The 16,014-nt window shown below is 44.5% G+C and overlaps 1 protein-coding gene across 2 annotated transcripts in view; it reads right to left on the bottom strand.

The window, feature by feature from the left end:
- Nucleotides 1-3,013: 3,013 nt before the first annotated feature.
- Nucleotides 3,014-16,014, bottom strand: part of pax7a (paired box 7a) — a gene marked incomplete at both ends in the record, with an annotated part of 57,199 nt that continues 44,198 nt past the window's right edge. For both annotated transcript variants that reach the window (XM_080423845.1, XM_080423846.1), the window contains 2 exons: nucleotides 3,014-3,129; nucleotides 5,972-6,221. In XM_080423845.1, coding sequence (XP_080279971.1) covers nucleotides 3,014-3,129; nucleotides 5,972-6,221 — 366 coding nt within the window. The remainder of the gene's footprint in view (nucleotides 3,130-5,971; nucleotides 6,222-16,014) is intronic.

Here is a 16,014-nt window from a genome sequence, read left to right as displayed (position 1 = left end):
GAAGGGGTGGGGTTGGGTGAGGGGTGTAGGGTGGACGGGATAAGCAGTCCTATGCTTTAAATATCCAAATGTTGTTTGACGCAAGTGTTAGAAAGGGATTTGATACACTAGAGGCAATTCTAAAATTCGTCCTTCTTTTTTTTTAAATATACACAAGAGGGAGGCTTTTAAAGCAGGGCATTTGGAACCGCTCTAATTCAGTGCAGAGTCAGCGGTACTTTTAAGCAAGACTTTCTCCCAAAGTCTGCGGGAGTTGTATTGGTCCTTTGAATCAAATGTGACTGTATTCAATTTCCCAGAGGAGAAAGGCTGGTCTTCACTGGCATCAACAAACAGCTGAAGCAGCATCCAACACTCAGCGACCCAGAGGTCAGGGTGTGAATATTATGGTTCACAGTCTGTACGAGTTATCAGTCTAGACTCTAAGTGCTTGTTGCTCAAAACACCCTCAAATGCTCTGACACTTGAACATGCTTCCTCCGGTCACCTTTCAAATATACAACAGTCCGAGAAGAAAGCTCTGTCAGCTAGCCTTAATAATCCTTTTTTTATACAGTTTTAAGTTGAGTAAATTCAACGGAATTAATCCATTTTTCTTTTCCTAATTTGTACAAATTTTCCATACTTCACTGGGCCCAAAACACACACTTCTGTAAAAAAAAAAAAAAAAAAAAGCCAAAGTAAACCAATAAAATATAGTACAACAAAAACCAGTTAAGGAAACAAAAAAAAAACATTTACTTCTGATCTCTTGCTTATCTACCACTCAATGTTGTTTTGTTTTAGTATAAAACATACTTTTTATAAACAAACAATACACATTCTGCCCAGTCCAATGTACAGTTTTCATTTAAAGGTGACTGAGAACCAAGTCGGTCTTAAGATATATATTTGTGTAACAAACCTTTATGTGTAATACATCATTGCCACTGGAAGTCACCCAAGAATGAAAATCACTATTATTTCAAGCTAACAGTTGGCCAAAAAATAAAATAAAAGTAAAAAAATCTACTACGAATGCTACACAAATGTCTCATTATTCTCTATAAAAAAAGGTTTTCTTTTTTTCCTTTTTTTTTTTTACATTTCAGTCAATGCGTCATAACAGGAGATTAGAGGGGGAGGGCTTCAGCCTAAACCCGAGAGGGGGGCTGATCTGCGCTGTTACCTGCTGATCAGTGCTGTTACCTGTGGCCTTTCACAAATGACTGGATTATATGATTTACCAAAGTGCATGACAATGGCACAGCTTGCCTACTTTTAATCTCACAACAGAAAGAGCGGGAATGCTTATATATATTGAATGTGTGTGTGTGTGTGTGTGTGTGTGTGTGTGTGTGTGTGTGTGTGTGTGTGTGTGTGTGTGTGTGTGTGTGTGTGTGTGTGTGTGTGTGTGTGTGTGTGTGTGTGTGTGTGTGTGTGTGTGTGTGTGTCTGCGTGTGTGTGTGTGTGTGTGTGTGTGTGTATGTGTGTGTGTGTGTGTGTGTGTGTGTGTGTGTGTGTGTGTGTGTGTCTGCGTGTGCGTGTGCGTGTGTGTGTGTGTGTGTGTTGGCAGTTTTAATGTTTTGACCAAGTACACATTCCTTTGACACATTCCACAGACAATATATATATATATATATATATATATATATATATATATATATATATATATATATATATATATATATATATATATATATACACACGCACACACATACATACATACATAAAATGTCTGTGGAATGTGTCAAAGGAATGTGTACTTGGTCAAACATTAAAAGGGAATGTGCCTCTAGAAAATGTGTTAATTACGCCAGGAAAATAGAAAATGCTGGCTGGCAGCGGGAAGGGTCACTGTGAATTAGCTTTGACATTATGTTTGTGTGATTTAATCTGCTTTACCCTGTTTAAGTCACACAGGAGCTCCCCAGCAGATGGGATTTGGGAGGGGTGGACGGGGGGGAGAGAAGCTAGTCCTACTTGGCAAGGTCCATATTTCTAAACAAAATACATTAATTTCCCCAATCCTGTTTTTACAAACAATGCTCCCCTCCCCATGGACTGCGGCTAAGGATGGGATGGAGGTTAGGAAGGGAAGCTATTGGCCGCTAAAACCGTTGCTTTAATTCCCTGTAGAATCCACCCGGCCAGACTTCCCACAGAGTGGCCAAGATCTTTAGGAATGTCAAGTCGAATATGAAAGTGGGAAGGTCAAATCGCTCATGAACATTAGCGCTCAGGGAACAGACACGGGAACAGCAGCCTGGAAAACAATCATCCTCCCTGGTCTGACCGGGCCGACGCAACGCGCATGCAGGCACGCAGGCACGCACGCACGCACGCACACTTTATTCCCAGGTTGCCTCAGTCGTCCCGTTGTGTTTTACACCCTGACACCTAACGGAGGGAGGAGCTACGAATGGAATCGAACATCAACATAAAACCACATTAATCATAACCATGTAACAGCAACAATAATCTTAACAATATCAAAAGGGAACAAGGTTGAGATCATTCAAATGACAATGGCTTTGTTAACTACTATAAACAGCAAAGGTCAAAGTACATGTTGTTGATGGCTCTAAATGCATGCTGGACCACAGCCATGACAAAGTAGAAGCCGGGCCATCCTGTCTGGGCCCCCCTGTGTTTATCTGGAGTTCGGAGGTGCAGGGTTCGGGGGGCATAAGCAGTGGGCAAAGCCACCGAAGATTGAGAACAGAGGGCAGAGGTGCCAGGCAGTTCATAATGGCAATGAAGAAAAAAAGAAGAAGGGAGAAAAAAAAAGCTCAGTTCCATTCTCATGAGAGCATTGTCCCAATCAGGGAGTGCGCTCTTGCACACTTTCTTGGACGTGGCCCACGGAGAAAGTGTGCATGTGCTTGTGTGCTGGTGTCATGGTCGGGCTGCGGAGGAGGAGCATGAGAGAGTTTGAGTCCCGACTCTTCGGAGCATGGCGGTGCACTGGTGGTGGTGGAGGTGGAGGCGAAGGAGGGAGGTGAGCGGAGGAGGAGGGCGGTGGAGGGCTGGCTCAGTAGGCCTGTCCTGTCTCCACCTGCAGCAGTCCCAGCACCGCTGAGTGGTCCCCCAGTTTCATCCTCCTCTGGGTGGACAAGCTCACGTTCTTAGCCAGGTAGTCCACGGCGGCTGGAGCGGAACGGAAAAGAAAGAAATATGTCAGACGCACGGACAAATGCACATTCACAAATAAGAAATATATGTCAGGCGCACGGACATTCACAAACATTCATCATTTAAATGTTAGATGACAAGATACCTGTATAGCATCAAAATAACAACCTGTGGGAAACATCTACCTTTCCCTTTAAGAACATCTGCAGTCAGGGTCTTCCTAAAAAGTGGTACCGGCACCTTTAACTGGAGAAGCTTTTGTAAGGTTCTATGTTGTGGTTGCCCAATTTGAAAAGTTTACCAGACGTGTAAACAACCCTGGGAACTTTTAAAAGTAGCAGCCTGCGGGAATTTGTTTGGCAACTACTAACTGTAAAGTTAAGGAGGGTAACGGTAACTGGGCAATTTGCACAGGATTGCCTTGTAAATAAAAACACAATGTGTAGCTAGAGAAGGCCATTCCTCCGCCAACTACAACGATGGGTGGATGATCTGGCATTTGTGATAAAGCGCAACACTGCATGATAAACGCATGAATACTGTATGCACTCACACATGTGAATACCCACACGCAGATGCACACGCAGACGCACACACGCGCACACGCAGACGCACACGTGCGCACGCGCACACGCACACGCACACGCACACACACACACACACACACACACACACACACACACACACACTGACTCCTGAAACATATCCCATATCCATCCAATTCACTCACATTTCATTCCTCTGACTGAGGCTGAAACAAGTTGTGGCAGAGAGGTGACTGAGCCAAACAAACAACAAAAAAAAATTCAGAGAGAGAGAGCTGCACTGTTACAATCCTGAGTGTTCATTTAACCCAGGGATTGTAAACGGAACCTTTCAGGTCCATTTCTACGTGTGATTTTACTATGTGAGGAACCGAACCCTCCCCTGTCTCTTTGTCTGAGGTTGGCACGCTTCTGGCATGGAGCACGTTCGCCCTGGTGAAGTCCCCATGCTGTCACTCAGACGGGCCCGTGTGTGCGCTCGATGTGCCAGTCTTCATTACACTTGGCATCTCTGATTTCATGCCCTCCACGCGCCACACTCCCCATGGCCGATCATTTTCATCTACAGACAGCGGCTCTCTCTCTTCTCTCCTCCATTCATTACCCATCAGCCACTGTGCTCAATCAGCAGCTTAATTAACCTCACATCAGCTCACATCCGGACTGCCGTCAGTCTCCGGCTGCTGACAAAACACTCGCACACACGCATACACGCACATGCGCACGCATGCACACGTGCACACACTCACACACACACCCACACGCACACACGCATACACACACACACACACACACACACACACACACACACACACACACACACACACACAGTACATTGTACATACTCCGCACACAAAATATAGAAATAACCAAATGCAACAAACGCTAAACACACCACGCTTCCACTTCAAACTGCCATATAAATAGACACAAATGATGGCTGGATCATGGGGGAAGTGTGCATCAGTTTGCTTCTTGTGAGCGGTTGTGACAGCATCAGTCAACAATTATGCTAATCTAATAAAGCTAACTCTTTCCTGCCCTGTGGTGTGTGTGTGTGCGTGCGTGTGCGCGCATGTGTGTGTGTGTGTGTGTGTGTGTGTGTGTGTGTGTGTGTGTGTGTGTGTGTGTGTGTGTGTGTGTGTGTGTGTGTGTGTGTGTGTGTGTGTGTGTGTGTGTGTGTGTGTGTGTGTGTGTGTGTGTGTGTGTGCGAGCGAGCGTGTGCGTGAGCGTGTGCGTGAGCGTGTGCGTGTGCACACACAAGCGAGTGTGTGTGATAGAAAATAGGGTAAGAAAGAGAGAGGTGGGCGAGGGGACACTGTGGCCCCCGGGGGTGTGCCGATGCCTTTGAAGTAGCCCTCTCCTCTTTCCCATCCAAGTGGAGTGGGGTGTGACTAAGCCAGCTCTAGACAAGGATGTTGGGGGTGGGGGTGGGGGGCTGGGGGGGGGGCTTTATCAGGAGCACGTGTATTTGCTTCAACCAACTGGGGGGGCTAAGGGTCAGAGGGCTCTCTGTCCGGGGACTTGGGCATCACTTCCTCTTGTGTCACCTCCATCTTTCAAATTAGAGTCAACCCGAGAGATGTTAGCCTGCAGGCGGTGCCATTTCCACAAACAGCGGCACACACAAACACACGTTTGTATTGCTATACGTGTGAGGACGTCAGCCTTTTAGGATGGCGATTGTTTTAGGCCATTTTTGGCCATTTTTCACCCTAACTCTAAAGACCGGCAAGCTTGAGCTTGTAGATGAGCTATTTTTGGTGTGTGACACTACTAGAAAGTACAAGTTTACAGTATAAATCAGGCATAACTGCTACACTAATCTCTAAACCTATAATCTCTAAATGTCTTAATATTAAAAAAATATCTTATATTAACCCTAACCTGAATCTTTTCCTAATTGTAAGCCTATATAACACCCGAAATATTTTTGGGGTGTTTAGTCATAAAAAATAAAATGATCCTCACGATGTCTATTATGTATTTCTCGAATTCTTACTATACTTGTGGGGATATTTGGCCCTCACATGTATAGTAAGTACACACGCACACACACGCACACGCACGCATGCAGGTTCCAGGCTCCACACCCTATTGACCTCCAACCTCATTGTGAGCTTGGAGGTCCATTCAGCTGTTCTTAAGAATCCTAACCTCCTAACTCCACATTTTGTTCTGTTTCTTCGTTTCCTGAAAAATGTACATTTTGGAGTTAACTGGTATCTGCCCGACAGCAGCTATATATATATTTTTTTTAAAGTGAACATTTGTAACTCTAATCTTTGCTTCTGGGGTGTGTGTGTACTCACTCTGTCCATACTGGCTGTACTGGTAGCCTGCAGTGACGGGGTCCACACTGTAGCTGGTAGCGCTGTAGGTGGGAGGGCAGTAAGACTGGGAGGAAGCCAGGCTGTCCACACCCTTGATGGGGTCAGAGCGCTGGCTGCAGCTGGCTGAGATGGGGTTGGAGCCCTCTAGGCTGCCGTGCAGCGGGGAGATGGAGAAGTCATGCTGGGACTGGGAGGGGACAGCGCTGGGGTTACTCAGGATGCTCATCACCTGGGGGAGGGCAGAGGGCAACAGAGATGTGGAAAAATGCAGGGATTGAAACAGTGACGCACCAAAAAAAATACCTTCAACCTGGCAATCCCTATTTTGGGCAAATGTTCAAGTTTTTCTGGAATTCAAAAGTTCCAAAAATGCTGAGAAAAAGCTAATCTACAGCAGTGGTTCTCAAACGTTTTCATGTCAAGGACCCACAAAAATATATGTATTTGGCTGCGGACCCCCCATCTCAAGAACATTTTGTGCCAGGGACCCTTGGAATAAAAGTTTAAGTTGAAAATGTAAAAGTATATAAGATTTAGATAACTAATTTTGCTGAGGGTACCCCTCCACGGACCCCTGGGGATCCCCGGACCCCACTTTGAGAACCAATGATACAGTACAAGCTCACAATGAGTCGTAATGGGACATGTTCTGAGTCATCGTACGATGAAGGTTGAAGTTAGAATAGGTGAAAAATGCTATTTGACCATTTTAGTTCACATCCCCGCTCATGTTGTGCTATTTAGCCAAAAAACATCTTTGTATTCTTACAATATTATCAAAAGCGATCACTGTAAAACTAAATAAAATAATAAAATAATAAACCTAATATAGGTTTGAGCCAACCAATTCAACCGATAATATAATGATGATATCCAACCCATCAATCAACCTTCAACTTCAAACTGTAATTCTCCACATTTGTTATGAATCAGAATCAGAATCAGAATCAGTTTTATTGTCACATCACAGGTTTACAAGGTAAAAAAGTGGGTGAAATTCTTTTTTGTACATCGTTCCCATCGCAACGTTAGTTTCCATAGAAAGAAGAGGGGGGAGGAGAAGAAGAGGGTGGGGGGCAGGTGGGAAGGAGATCAAAACAAGAGAGCAACAGAAGGCCAGACAAGTTATCTACATATTTACAAATTACCTGAGATAATAAAAAAAAACTAAAAAAACTAAACTAAGGTGCCTGAGCATAGCAGCAATGTATTGTATACTGTGCATGTTATACTTATACTGTGCATGATAGACAATGGACGTTAAGGTGCTTAGAGGAAAAAGGAGCACAATAAAAAAAACAAAAAAAAAATGACACGCCCACTTTTCAATGCACAAATCAAATTCCTCCTAAGGTTGTGTCCCGCCTGCCTATCCTGTTTCACTCAGAAATATGGCACGATACGGAAGATAGAGACTCTTGAAATACCATTTCACTTTTGCTAAAAGAAGCCATACAGTACAGCAATACAAGCACAATTTAACCTCTGGAAAAGGAAGGAAAAAAAAAAAAAAATTGAAAAGTAAGTGGAAGGATACAAGGAGGGTGATGAGGTTAACCCTGCCAGTGTTTTTTCAGAACAGTCTGTAGCCTCTGCCAGGGTTTTGACCGATTTTGGTACCTTTTCGCATAGCCACAAAATATTTTTCTCAAGTATGATTGATCCCCAGAAAATTTCTAATCACAGATGAGATTCAGGTGTGGTTTCACAAATGTCAACGAGGTCAATTTGACCTTGTTGTCATGTGTTGTTTGATGTTTGAAAATAGCTCAAAACCAGTGGTTTCAAACCAAAAAACATTGTGAATTGTTTGTCCGTTTCAATTTTAACATTGAAGTGGATGGAGCAGCAAATCTTTGGAATTTTTTTTTTATTTTTCAGGACGTTTTTAAACGTCTTTGGCAGGCAACAGCTAATTTCTCAAAGACGTTTATAAACGTCTTTGGCAGTTATAGAGTTAAAGAAGTAGAAAGGGGAAAAAGACAGACTGTTTCCATTAGCTGGCACTGCCAGTAAGTGTTCTGCGGTGGGACAGAAGGGTCCCAGGGTGATAATAGACCCACCATCAATGCCAGACAGACCTGTCCCAGAGCCTGAGGCCTGAGCCTCTACAGCCTACAGCACAACAAGCACCGAGGGAGTCCCTAATCCTCTGCCCCGAGCCTACCCATCTCATGAATAGTAATGCAGTTGGAACTGGTAAATGATCCCTCAGATCCCCACACAAAGTAGGCTCCACAAGCCTTACTGAGGGGGCCCCCGCTGATATTGCAGGTTGGGGGCTCGCCTGAATATTACAGTGTGTACATTATTCATAGCTCATAAAAGCATTCCGTTTCAATATTCTAGTTTAATGTAATAGGATGTGACATTGGCATACCTGCCAACATTATAGACAGTGAAATCGGGAGATTTTCAGATGGTCCTCCCCCAGACACTTTTTTAACACAGTAGATGTACGTAACTTCCTGTATACTGGTGCATTTTAACAGGGAGTTTGATTGCCCAAAAATCAGGAGAGATTCTGGATACATTTCAATTCAGGAGCCAAGAAGGAGACAGGGTGAAAATGCCGGAGTCTCCTGCTAAAATCAGGAGTATTGGCAGGTATGGACAGTGGGCAGGAGAAGGCCTTGTGAATGTTAGGAAGAGACCATATTGGAACTCTGTGGGTATATCGCTACTAGAATCTGAACCACTGGGCCCAACACCATGGTGCACAACTGTTTTGTGTTGCGATATCCAAAGCAGTTACTTTTCAGGATATGGAAAAAATTACCCGTGTTCCAATGGATCCAATGTACTTATTATTTAGTCACATGCTCTCATTGATGTTTTCAGAGGTTAAATATTTGTAAAACCCACAGACTTAACTACTTTCACCATTTCTGAGAAATAGCGAAAATAGGCGATCTACAGCGTGTCGTGATGCAACGTGTTGTTGTGAGCTTGTCGATTGTCTATTTTTGCTACCTTTTTACACTATTGTATGACGAAGTGGGGTATTAATTTACAAAAAAAACAAACAAGTTGAAATATGTTTCTAAACCACTAGCAGAAAATAACTCCTGAAAACTGTAACATAAAATAGCAGATTGACAAGCTCACAATGCGTCGCAACGCGACATATTGTGAGCTTGTAGATCAGCTATTTTTGGCGAAGAGATCTGGTGTAGTAGGAAAAAGTGGTCAAAGTACAGTTGTAACTCAAGTCCAGTTCTCTAAGACTATACAGGGGTTTAAGTGGATTGGGGTAAAAGGGTGCAGTGCAGTGTGTGGGGGTGAGAAAAGGGGAATGGTCCCACACATGCTTCCCTACAGGAGGAGAAGACTCCTTCTCAACATCAGGTTCACGTTGAGATTGGTTACGCTGGGCTGGCCTTTGGCCTCCAGGCTGCTAAACCAATTAGCCCATCATGGAGGCGGTTATACAGAAGTGACATGCGCACACGCACGCACTCACGCACTCACGCACTCACTCACTCACTCACTCACGTACGCACGCACGCACGCACTCACTCACTCACTCACTCACTCACTCACTCACTCACTCACTCACTCACTCACTCACTCACTCACTCACTCACTCATTCACTCACTGCGTGCGTGCGTGTGTGCATGGATTTCCTTTGGGCTGTCTCTTTCTCTCTCACACACACACAAACTATCTCAATGCAAACACCATACACCAAGACAACATGAACCATATTCTGAAAATGTATCATATTGTCATAAAAATATATATTTTTAAAAACTCTCCCAGGAATTATGAAGTTTGGCAGTTTCCTTGTGTTAATTCTATCAGTATGGAAATCCCCCTGTCCTGTCCTGTCCAGACGGAACATGTGACATGTATCCATAAGAGGGAGATTCATGGAATTCTCCATGCAGGACACATGTGATGGGTGATGAAGGGTGGGGGTTTGGGGGGTGTCAGGGGTCCAGAGAGAGAGAGAGAGAGAGATAGCTGGAGGGCATGAGTCCCATTTAGTCACTGGTTAATTGAAGCTTGATTACATTGCCTCCTTATGAAAATGAATAGCCAACAATCAGCCCTGTTGCTATTCCTGGACTGTACAAGTTCTTCAAAAGACTTCTTATCACTGACGATGCTGGGGTTTTCCTCATTTAGAAAGTGAGGATAAAAGTTGGCTTCTCTGGAGCAGATCGCTGTTATCCGTGAGTTTGTGCGCTTTGGATGTCCTTCCCATGAGGCAGTTGCTCTGGTGATGGTTTTAATTTTATCAGAGGGAAAAGCCAAGCTTGCAGATCGCCACAATTAGCAGATCTACAAGTTCACAACACGTCGCTTGTGCATCTGCTCTTTTCGGCGTGCACCACTGGCATGCAACAAAATATAAATCAAGCCTTTATAAGCTAACTTCACATAACCAATCTATCAGTCTAGTGCAGTGGTTCCCAAACGTTTTAGCTCGAGACCAAAAGACAAATTTAGACGTTTGCCCGGGACCCAAACTAGTGAAAATAGCAGATCTACAAACGCACAACGTGTCGCTTCGCGCCCCGTTATGAGCTATAGATCTGCTATTTTCACTACTTCTTAAACCTTTTCTTTATTTATCTATGGAAATTATTAGATTTTTAAATTTCACCGGGTGAAAAAAATGGGTTACAAAAAGCGCGGGATAAAAACATTTAGCTAAAAAAAATTATTAGGAAACGGAAAAGATGAGATATTTACGAAAAAATCTACGCTATTTCACCACTTACTCCTTATCTAATGGTGGAGCAGATAAGAGGTAATCTGAAGTGTGAGCTACAGGAGGAGCAGGACAGGGCTGGACACACAGCTAAACATTACTCAAACTGGCCTCGCACCTTTTAGACCGGTGGTTCACAACCTTTTCTGGTTCAGGGCCCACTTGAAAATCTTAAAAGTGTCCGCGGCCCACCCATTTGACCACTGACACGGCTGTTGTTAGTGTTCAGATGGGTGCAGTTTAATGATCAATCAATCGATTGTGTTACAGCTTGGATCGTTGGAACTAACGTAGTATTTATCGGTATCACATTCACAATGAAAACAACATTTTTCAAAGAAAAACGTTGTAGTGTTTTTGCCAAATGTATTTCGGGGCCCACTTGCAATATCCTCACGGCCCACCAGTGGGCCCCGGCCCACAGGTTGGGAATTGCTGTTTTAGACCATTTCCTTCACTGCACTTCTGTGTTGGTTCCTGAAGTTTCAACTCACATCATTTGATTGTATGACATTGAGTTTTTATTTATACAAAATGAGTTATACCTATTAAAACAAGTAAGTACAGCACATTGTCTATGGATTATGGTTTATGGATTGTCAAAGAAGCCTGGTATGTTTGATTGACTATGCCTGAATTGGAACATATTCTAGCAAGGTGCCAGAACTTTGAATTACACATATATCTCATAACATGTGCATTAACATTAAATAGTCTGAAGGTGAAAGTACACTGTGAAATCCTGAGTATTCATTTAAATCTGAGAGTGCAAAAAAAACATACCCGTAACGGTGTTAAATTAGCACTCAAGGTTTTGAATAAACCACATTTTAGGATGTGAAGTTTGAGATAACAGCGTTTCCTTCAACAGACTCTTCATACCTTTGCAGAGTTCTCCACTAAACCTCTTCCGCCATGTACGTCACCTCTCTCTCTCTCTCTCTTTCCTCACCTCCTCTCTCTGACTCTCATTTCATTCTGTCTCTTTCCCTACATAAAGTGTCCTCAGCAGCCCAGAGTTCGTTTGTTGTTTGACTTTGTGTGAGTGCTGGTTAGGGAGATAATGGGAGCCAGGACCCAGTTTAAAGGACAATGCTCCAGGGCGTTCCCTGCCTCCCTCTCTCCGCCTATTCCCTCTCTCTCTCCCTCTCCACAGATAGATTACTTTATAAATAATAATAAAAAAAAGTAATTAATTCTCTCAACTTCTGAGCCTCCAGCCTGCGGCGAAGTGAGTGGGGGAGTGTAAATTGATACAATGTGCATCCTTTCAGATAAATAAATACCGCATTTGAAACACAAAAAGAGGTTTCTTTTATACCTTGCTAATTTCTTCAACAGTAAAATTAGATTTTTTTTTGTCTGTGCCAATGTTTGACGAGTTGCTCTTTGTTGGTATTCATCCAGAATAAAATATATTGACTCCTGCAGAGCTGAGAGAAGTGCACTACATAATAATGCAATTATTAGGACAAATACAAATGTGCTTACAAATACACAAACAAAATTTGTCAAACTGTATTTCATGTATTTAAATGTCATATTGCAACCCACACTAAATACACAGTACTACACAGCAGTTGGGAATGAACGCACTTCAATTCCACCAATCTCAAAAAACATTTTAACACCTTGGCACCTTTGAGCATCAACGCAACGTAGCTATTGTATGACATTACAACAAATGACAAATACAGAAGTATTAATGGCGGAAATAAATAGCGCAGTGAAAATATGACAGTCGATAGGATGGGACTATAGTGGGGATTGAGGAGGGCAGAGGAGAGAAGGAAAAGTGAGAGAGCGAGAGAGAGAGGAGAGTGATGGAGGCTTTGGGAAGTACAAAGACTCCTGTAGAAGTGTGTTGGCCTGAGGGCTAGCCTGCCTGGAGAGCTGATAGGAGTCCCCTCTGTTCCGTTCCCAGAGCTAGAGCCAAACACACCCCACTCCACAAACACTCTTAATCTGCGCAAGACTGGATTAGTTCCTCTGTCACCGATAGCTCCCCTGTTATGCCCAAATCAAATGCCCCCAAGATGTACCTTTAAGTTAGGCAGAGGTCATCGGGGCACAGACATACTCCATATGTCTGTAAGTTATCTGAGTGCTGCAGAATTGCATGTTGCACATTAGCAGATCTGCCTGGCTGATACTCACGTTGGGCTTAGAGTGATTAAAGATCCACAGTGTGATGACACAGAATTTCAGATCAATATTTGAGGACCAGCCCTTGAGGGCATGATTACAGGAGGAGAGAGTCTGGTGTCTGCGAACCCGGAGTCAAACTGTGTCTGGAAACTGTGTCTGACTTTAAGGGCAGCATCAATACGATTTTTGTTTTACAAATTATGTGGAGAAAACACAACATTTCAAGGATTTTAAAAATATGTTTTAACTATATAACTTTAACTAAAATATATATATTATTAATATATAATGAACAAATCAAACACAGATGTAACCTAAAAACAACTGTGCTTCTACCACACCAAGGTAGAAAATGTCAAATGATAGTATCAGAGTCTGTTCCTCCTAAAGAGTCAATAGACTCCTGCTCCCCCCAATCCCCCCCCCCCCATCCCTCACATGAGAGGGCCGGCCCAGCGGGCAGTAAGGCCTCTCATCTGAGCAGACAAAATGACTATTTAAAAATAACAGTGATTGCATAAATTGAATTAGAGCGTTTTGGTCACGGTGGAGGTGGTGGCAGGGGGTGGGCGGTGCGGCAGAGGGGTGGGTGTGTGTGTGTGTGGGAGGGAGGGGGGCCCGGCACGGGGACCAGAGCAGACAGCCTGGGCTGGTGGCAGGCAGCAGATGACGGGCCCTGGCCTGCGTGTCACTGCGTTAATTGGCCGCGGCGCGTTAATAAAAACTGAAAAGTGTCTTCTGCCAGCGCCATAGGATGAGGAGACAGGGGCAGGGTGAGAGCTAGAATGACGAAGGGGGGAAAGGGTGGAGGGAGGGATGGCGAAGTTGGAGGGAGTGAAATGGTCCTTTGAAGCATTGGGGGGCATGGGGTGGGGGAGGGGGGGGGCTAATTGTGTTCAATTAAGGGCCTGATTGGCACTGACAGAATCTGGGCATTGACAAGCTAGGCACAGATGAGGACGATTAGCGGGCACGGGAACAAGCTGTCACTCCTCACAACATGTTAGATAGCCGTCCCAATTTCCCCTCTCTCGCCACCGTCGGTCCAAACGAGGAGAACAAATCCACACATGAAGAAACCAACCCTTGCGACGATGGAATGAAATATGTGTTTACTCTAAGGGGGTTGATAATTCTTAGTTGCGTGCCGCGTCGCGCACCGCATATAGCTAATCTACAAGCTCATAAAGTGCTGCATCAGAACTGCTATTTTATTGCGCAACACAGGTGCGCAACTAAGTATAAATTAGGGTTTTAAGTGTTCCCGGAAGGGAACCATTTTCAATGGACAGTTACTGGTTTGTGTGACCCCACCGGCCTGCTTCTCCCCTTACCAACCTTTGTGTTCAGCAGAGCACAGCTGCAGCTCCAGCCAGGGGAAGGCCTGGCTGGCTCCCTCCTAAATGTCCCCCAGTATGAGCGTGGCCCCTCACTAACCAGAGGTTAATATGCCGTCTATTGGGCTGCAATTGGAGAACGTGTGGGGAGCAATCCTCTATTCTCTGCTAGTGATATGCTTGAGTAACTAGGGATGGATTCAGCCATTGGGAACAAGACAACCTCCTCCAACAGACACATGCACACGCACACGCACGAGCACACGCGCGCACACACACACACACACACACACACACACACATACGCACAATCTTCACAAGCCTCGCACCAATGCTTCTGCTAAATTAAACGGCCGATTTTCTGATTCCAGGAGAGTGGGTTTCAGTCAGGCAGAGCCTGTGTGTGTGTATAAGTGTGTGTGTGTGTGTGTGTGTGTGTGTGTGTGTGTGTGTGTGTGTGTGTGTGTGTGTGTGTGTGTGTGTGTGTGTGTGTGTGTGTGTGTGTGTGTGTGTGTGTGTGTGTGTGTGTGTGTGTGTGTGTGTGTGTGTGTAAGGGAGAGCCGCGCTACAAGAAGAAGCGAGGCAGATTGGTGAGCTGGGGTATGAGAGACGCGTGGGGAGGGGGTTTGTTTGCTAAAAACAGCAGGGGCCGGGCCCAGTGAAAAATGTCAGGTCAAATTGTTCTTGACAGTGTTAATATCTGCACCTCATAGCCATAATTACATGTAAATAAATAGTGAAATAGCTCTCAGCTGGAGACTGAGTGGGAAGCACTGCAGCAGCAGGAGACAAGCAGCTGGGGACCCAGCCACCTCTCATTTTACTGACACAGAGAGAGAGAGAGAGAGAGAGAGAGAGAGAGAGAGAGAGAGAGAGAGAGAGAGAGAGAGAGAGAGAGAGAGAGAGAGTGAGCGGGAAAGCGAGGGAGAGCGGGAAAGAGATCAAGAAAAAAGACTGTACAAGAGAAAAACAGAGAGAGAGAAAAACATGTTATGAACTGCCCTTGTAAACGTAAAATCCAACATTTTTGAATACCAAGAAGTCATAACGCTCTCTCGTAGAGCTCTGCCTTTTTTACACAGAGACTATGAAAATAGGTCAGAGACTCCAAAGTGAATCATATACCACTTGCGGGGTTGGGGGGGGGGGGTTGAATCGGGACCCAGAGACATGCACTGCCAATGAGGGACATAGACAACGAGAAAAAGGGAGAGGCTTGAAGGGGGAGGGGGGGGGGGGGAGGGGTGAGAGAGATAGTCCGAGGGAGTATTAATCACGTCTATGCACCTGTCAGATTGGCATCTGGAACTAACAGGAACCACATGCAGCCAGACAACATCCCAAACCTCCAGGCCAGCAGCAGGGCAGGTTCACAGCAGCCCAAGGCCTCCTCTCTCTCCCACAGTCCCATAACCCTGTGAACCCTGAACCATGGCCCCCCGAAGATGACGGGTCCCACCACACATATGCATCCGTGCACATTTCACCTGCACTTACAAGTGGTCTCGGAGTTTGAAACCATAAAGTATTATTATTATTAATATTATTATTAACTACTTAACGACTTAAACCCCTGTCATCTTAGAGAACTGCTTGAATTACAACTGGACTTTGACCACTTTTTCCGTCCACGCCAAATCTCTTCGCCAAAAATAGCCGATCTACAAGCTCACAATGCGTCGCAATGTGACGCATTGTGAGCTTGTAGATTGTAGGCTAATGTTCCCCCCAGAATGTTGACGCTGGGGTTCAAGTGGTTACTATTTTATACTTTCTAAAAAAAAACAAAAAAACAGCAAAAACAGCTCACAATGCA

The sequence above is a fragment of the Gymnoscopelus braueri genome (assembly GCF_963280865.1).
Source record: "Gymnoscopelus braueri genome assembly, chromosome: 3".
Classification (NCBI taxonomy): Eukaryota; Metazoa; Chordata; class Actinopteri; order Myctophiformes; family Myctophidae; genus Gymnoscopelus; species Gymnoscopelus braueri.
This window is presented reverse-complemented; position numbering and strand designations above follow the sequence as displayed.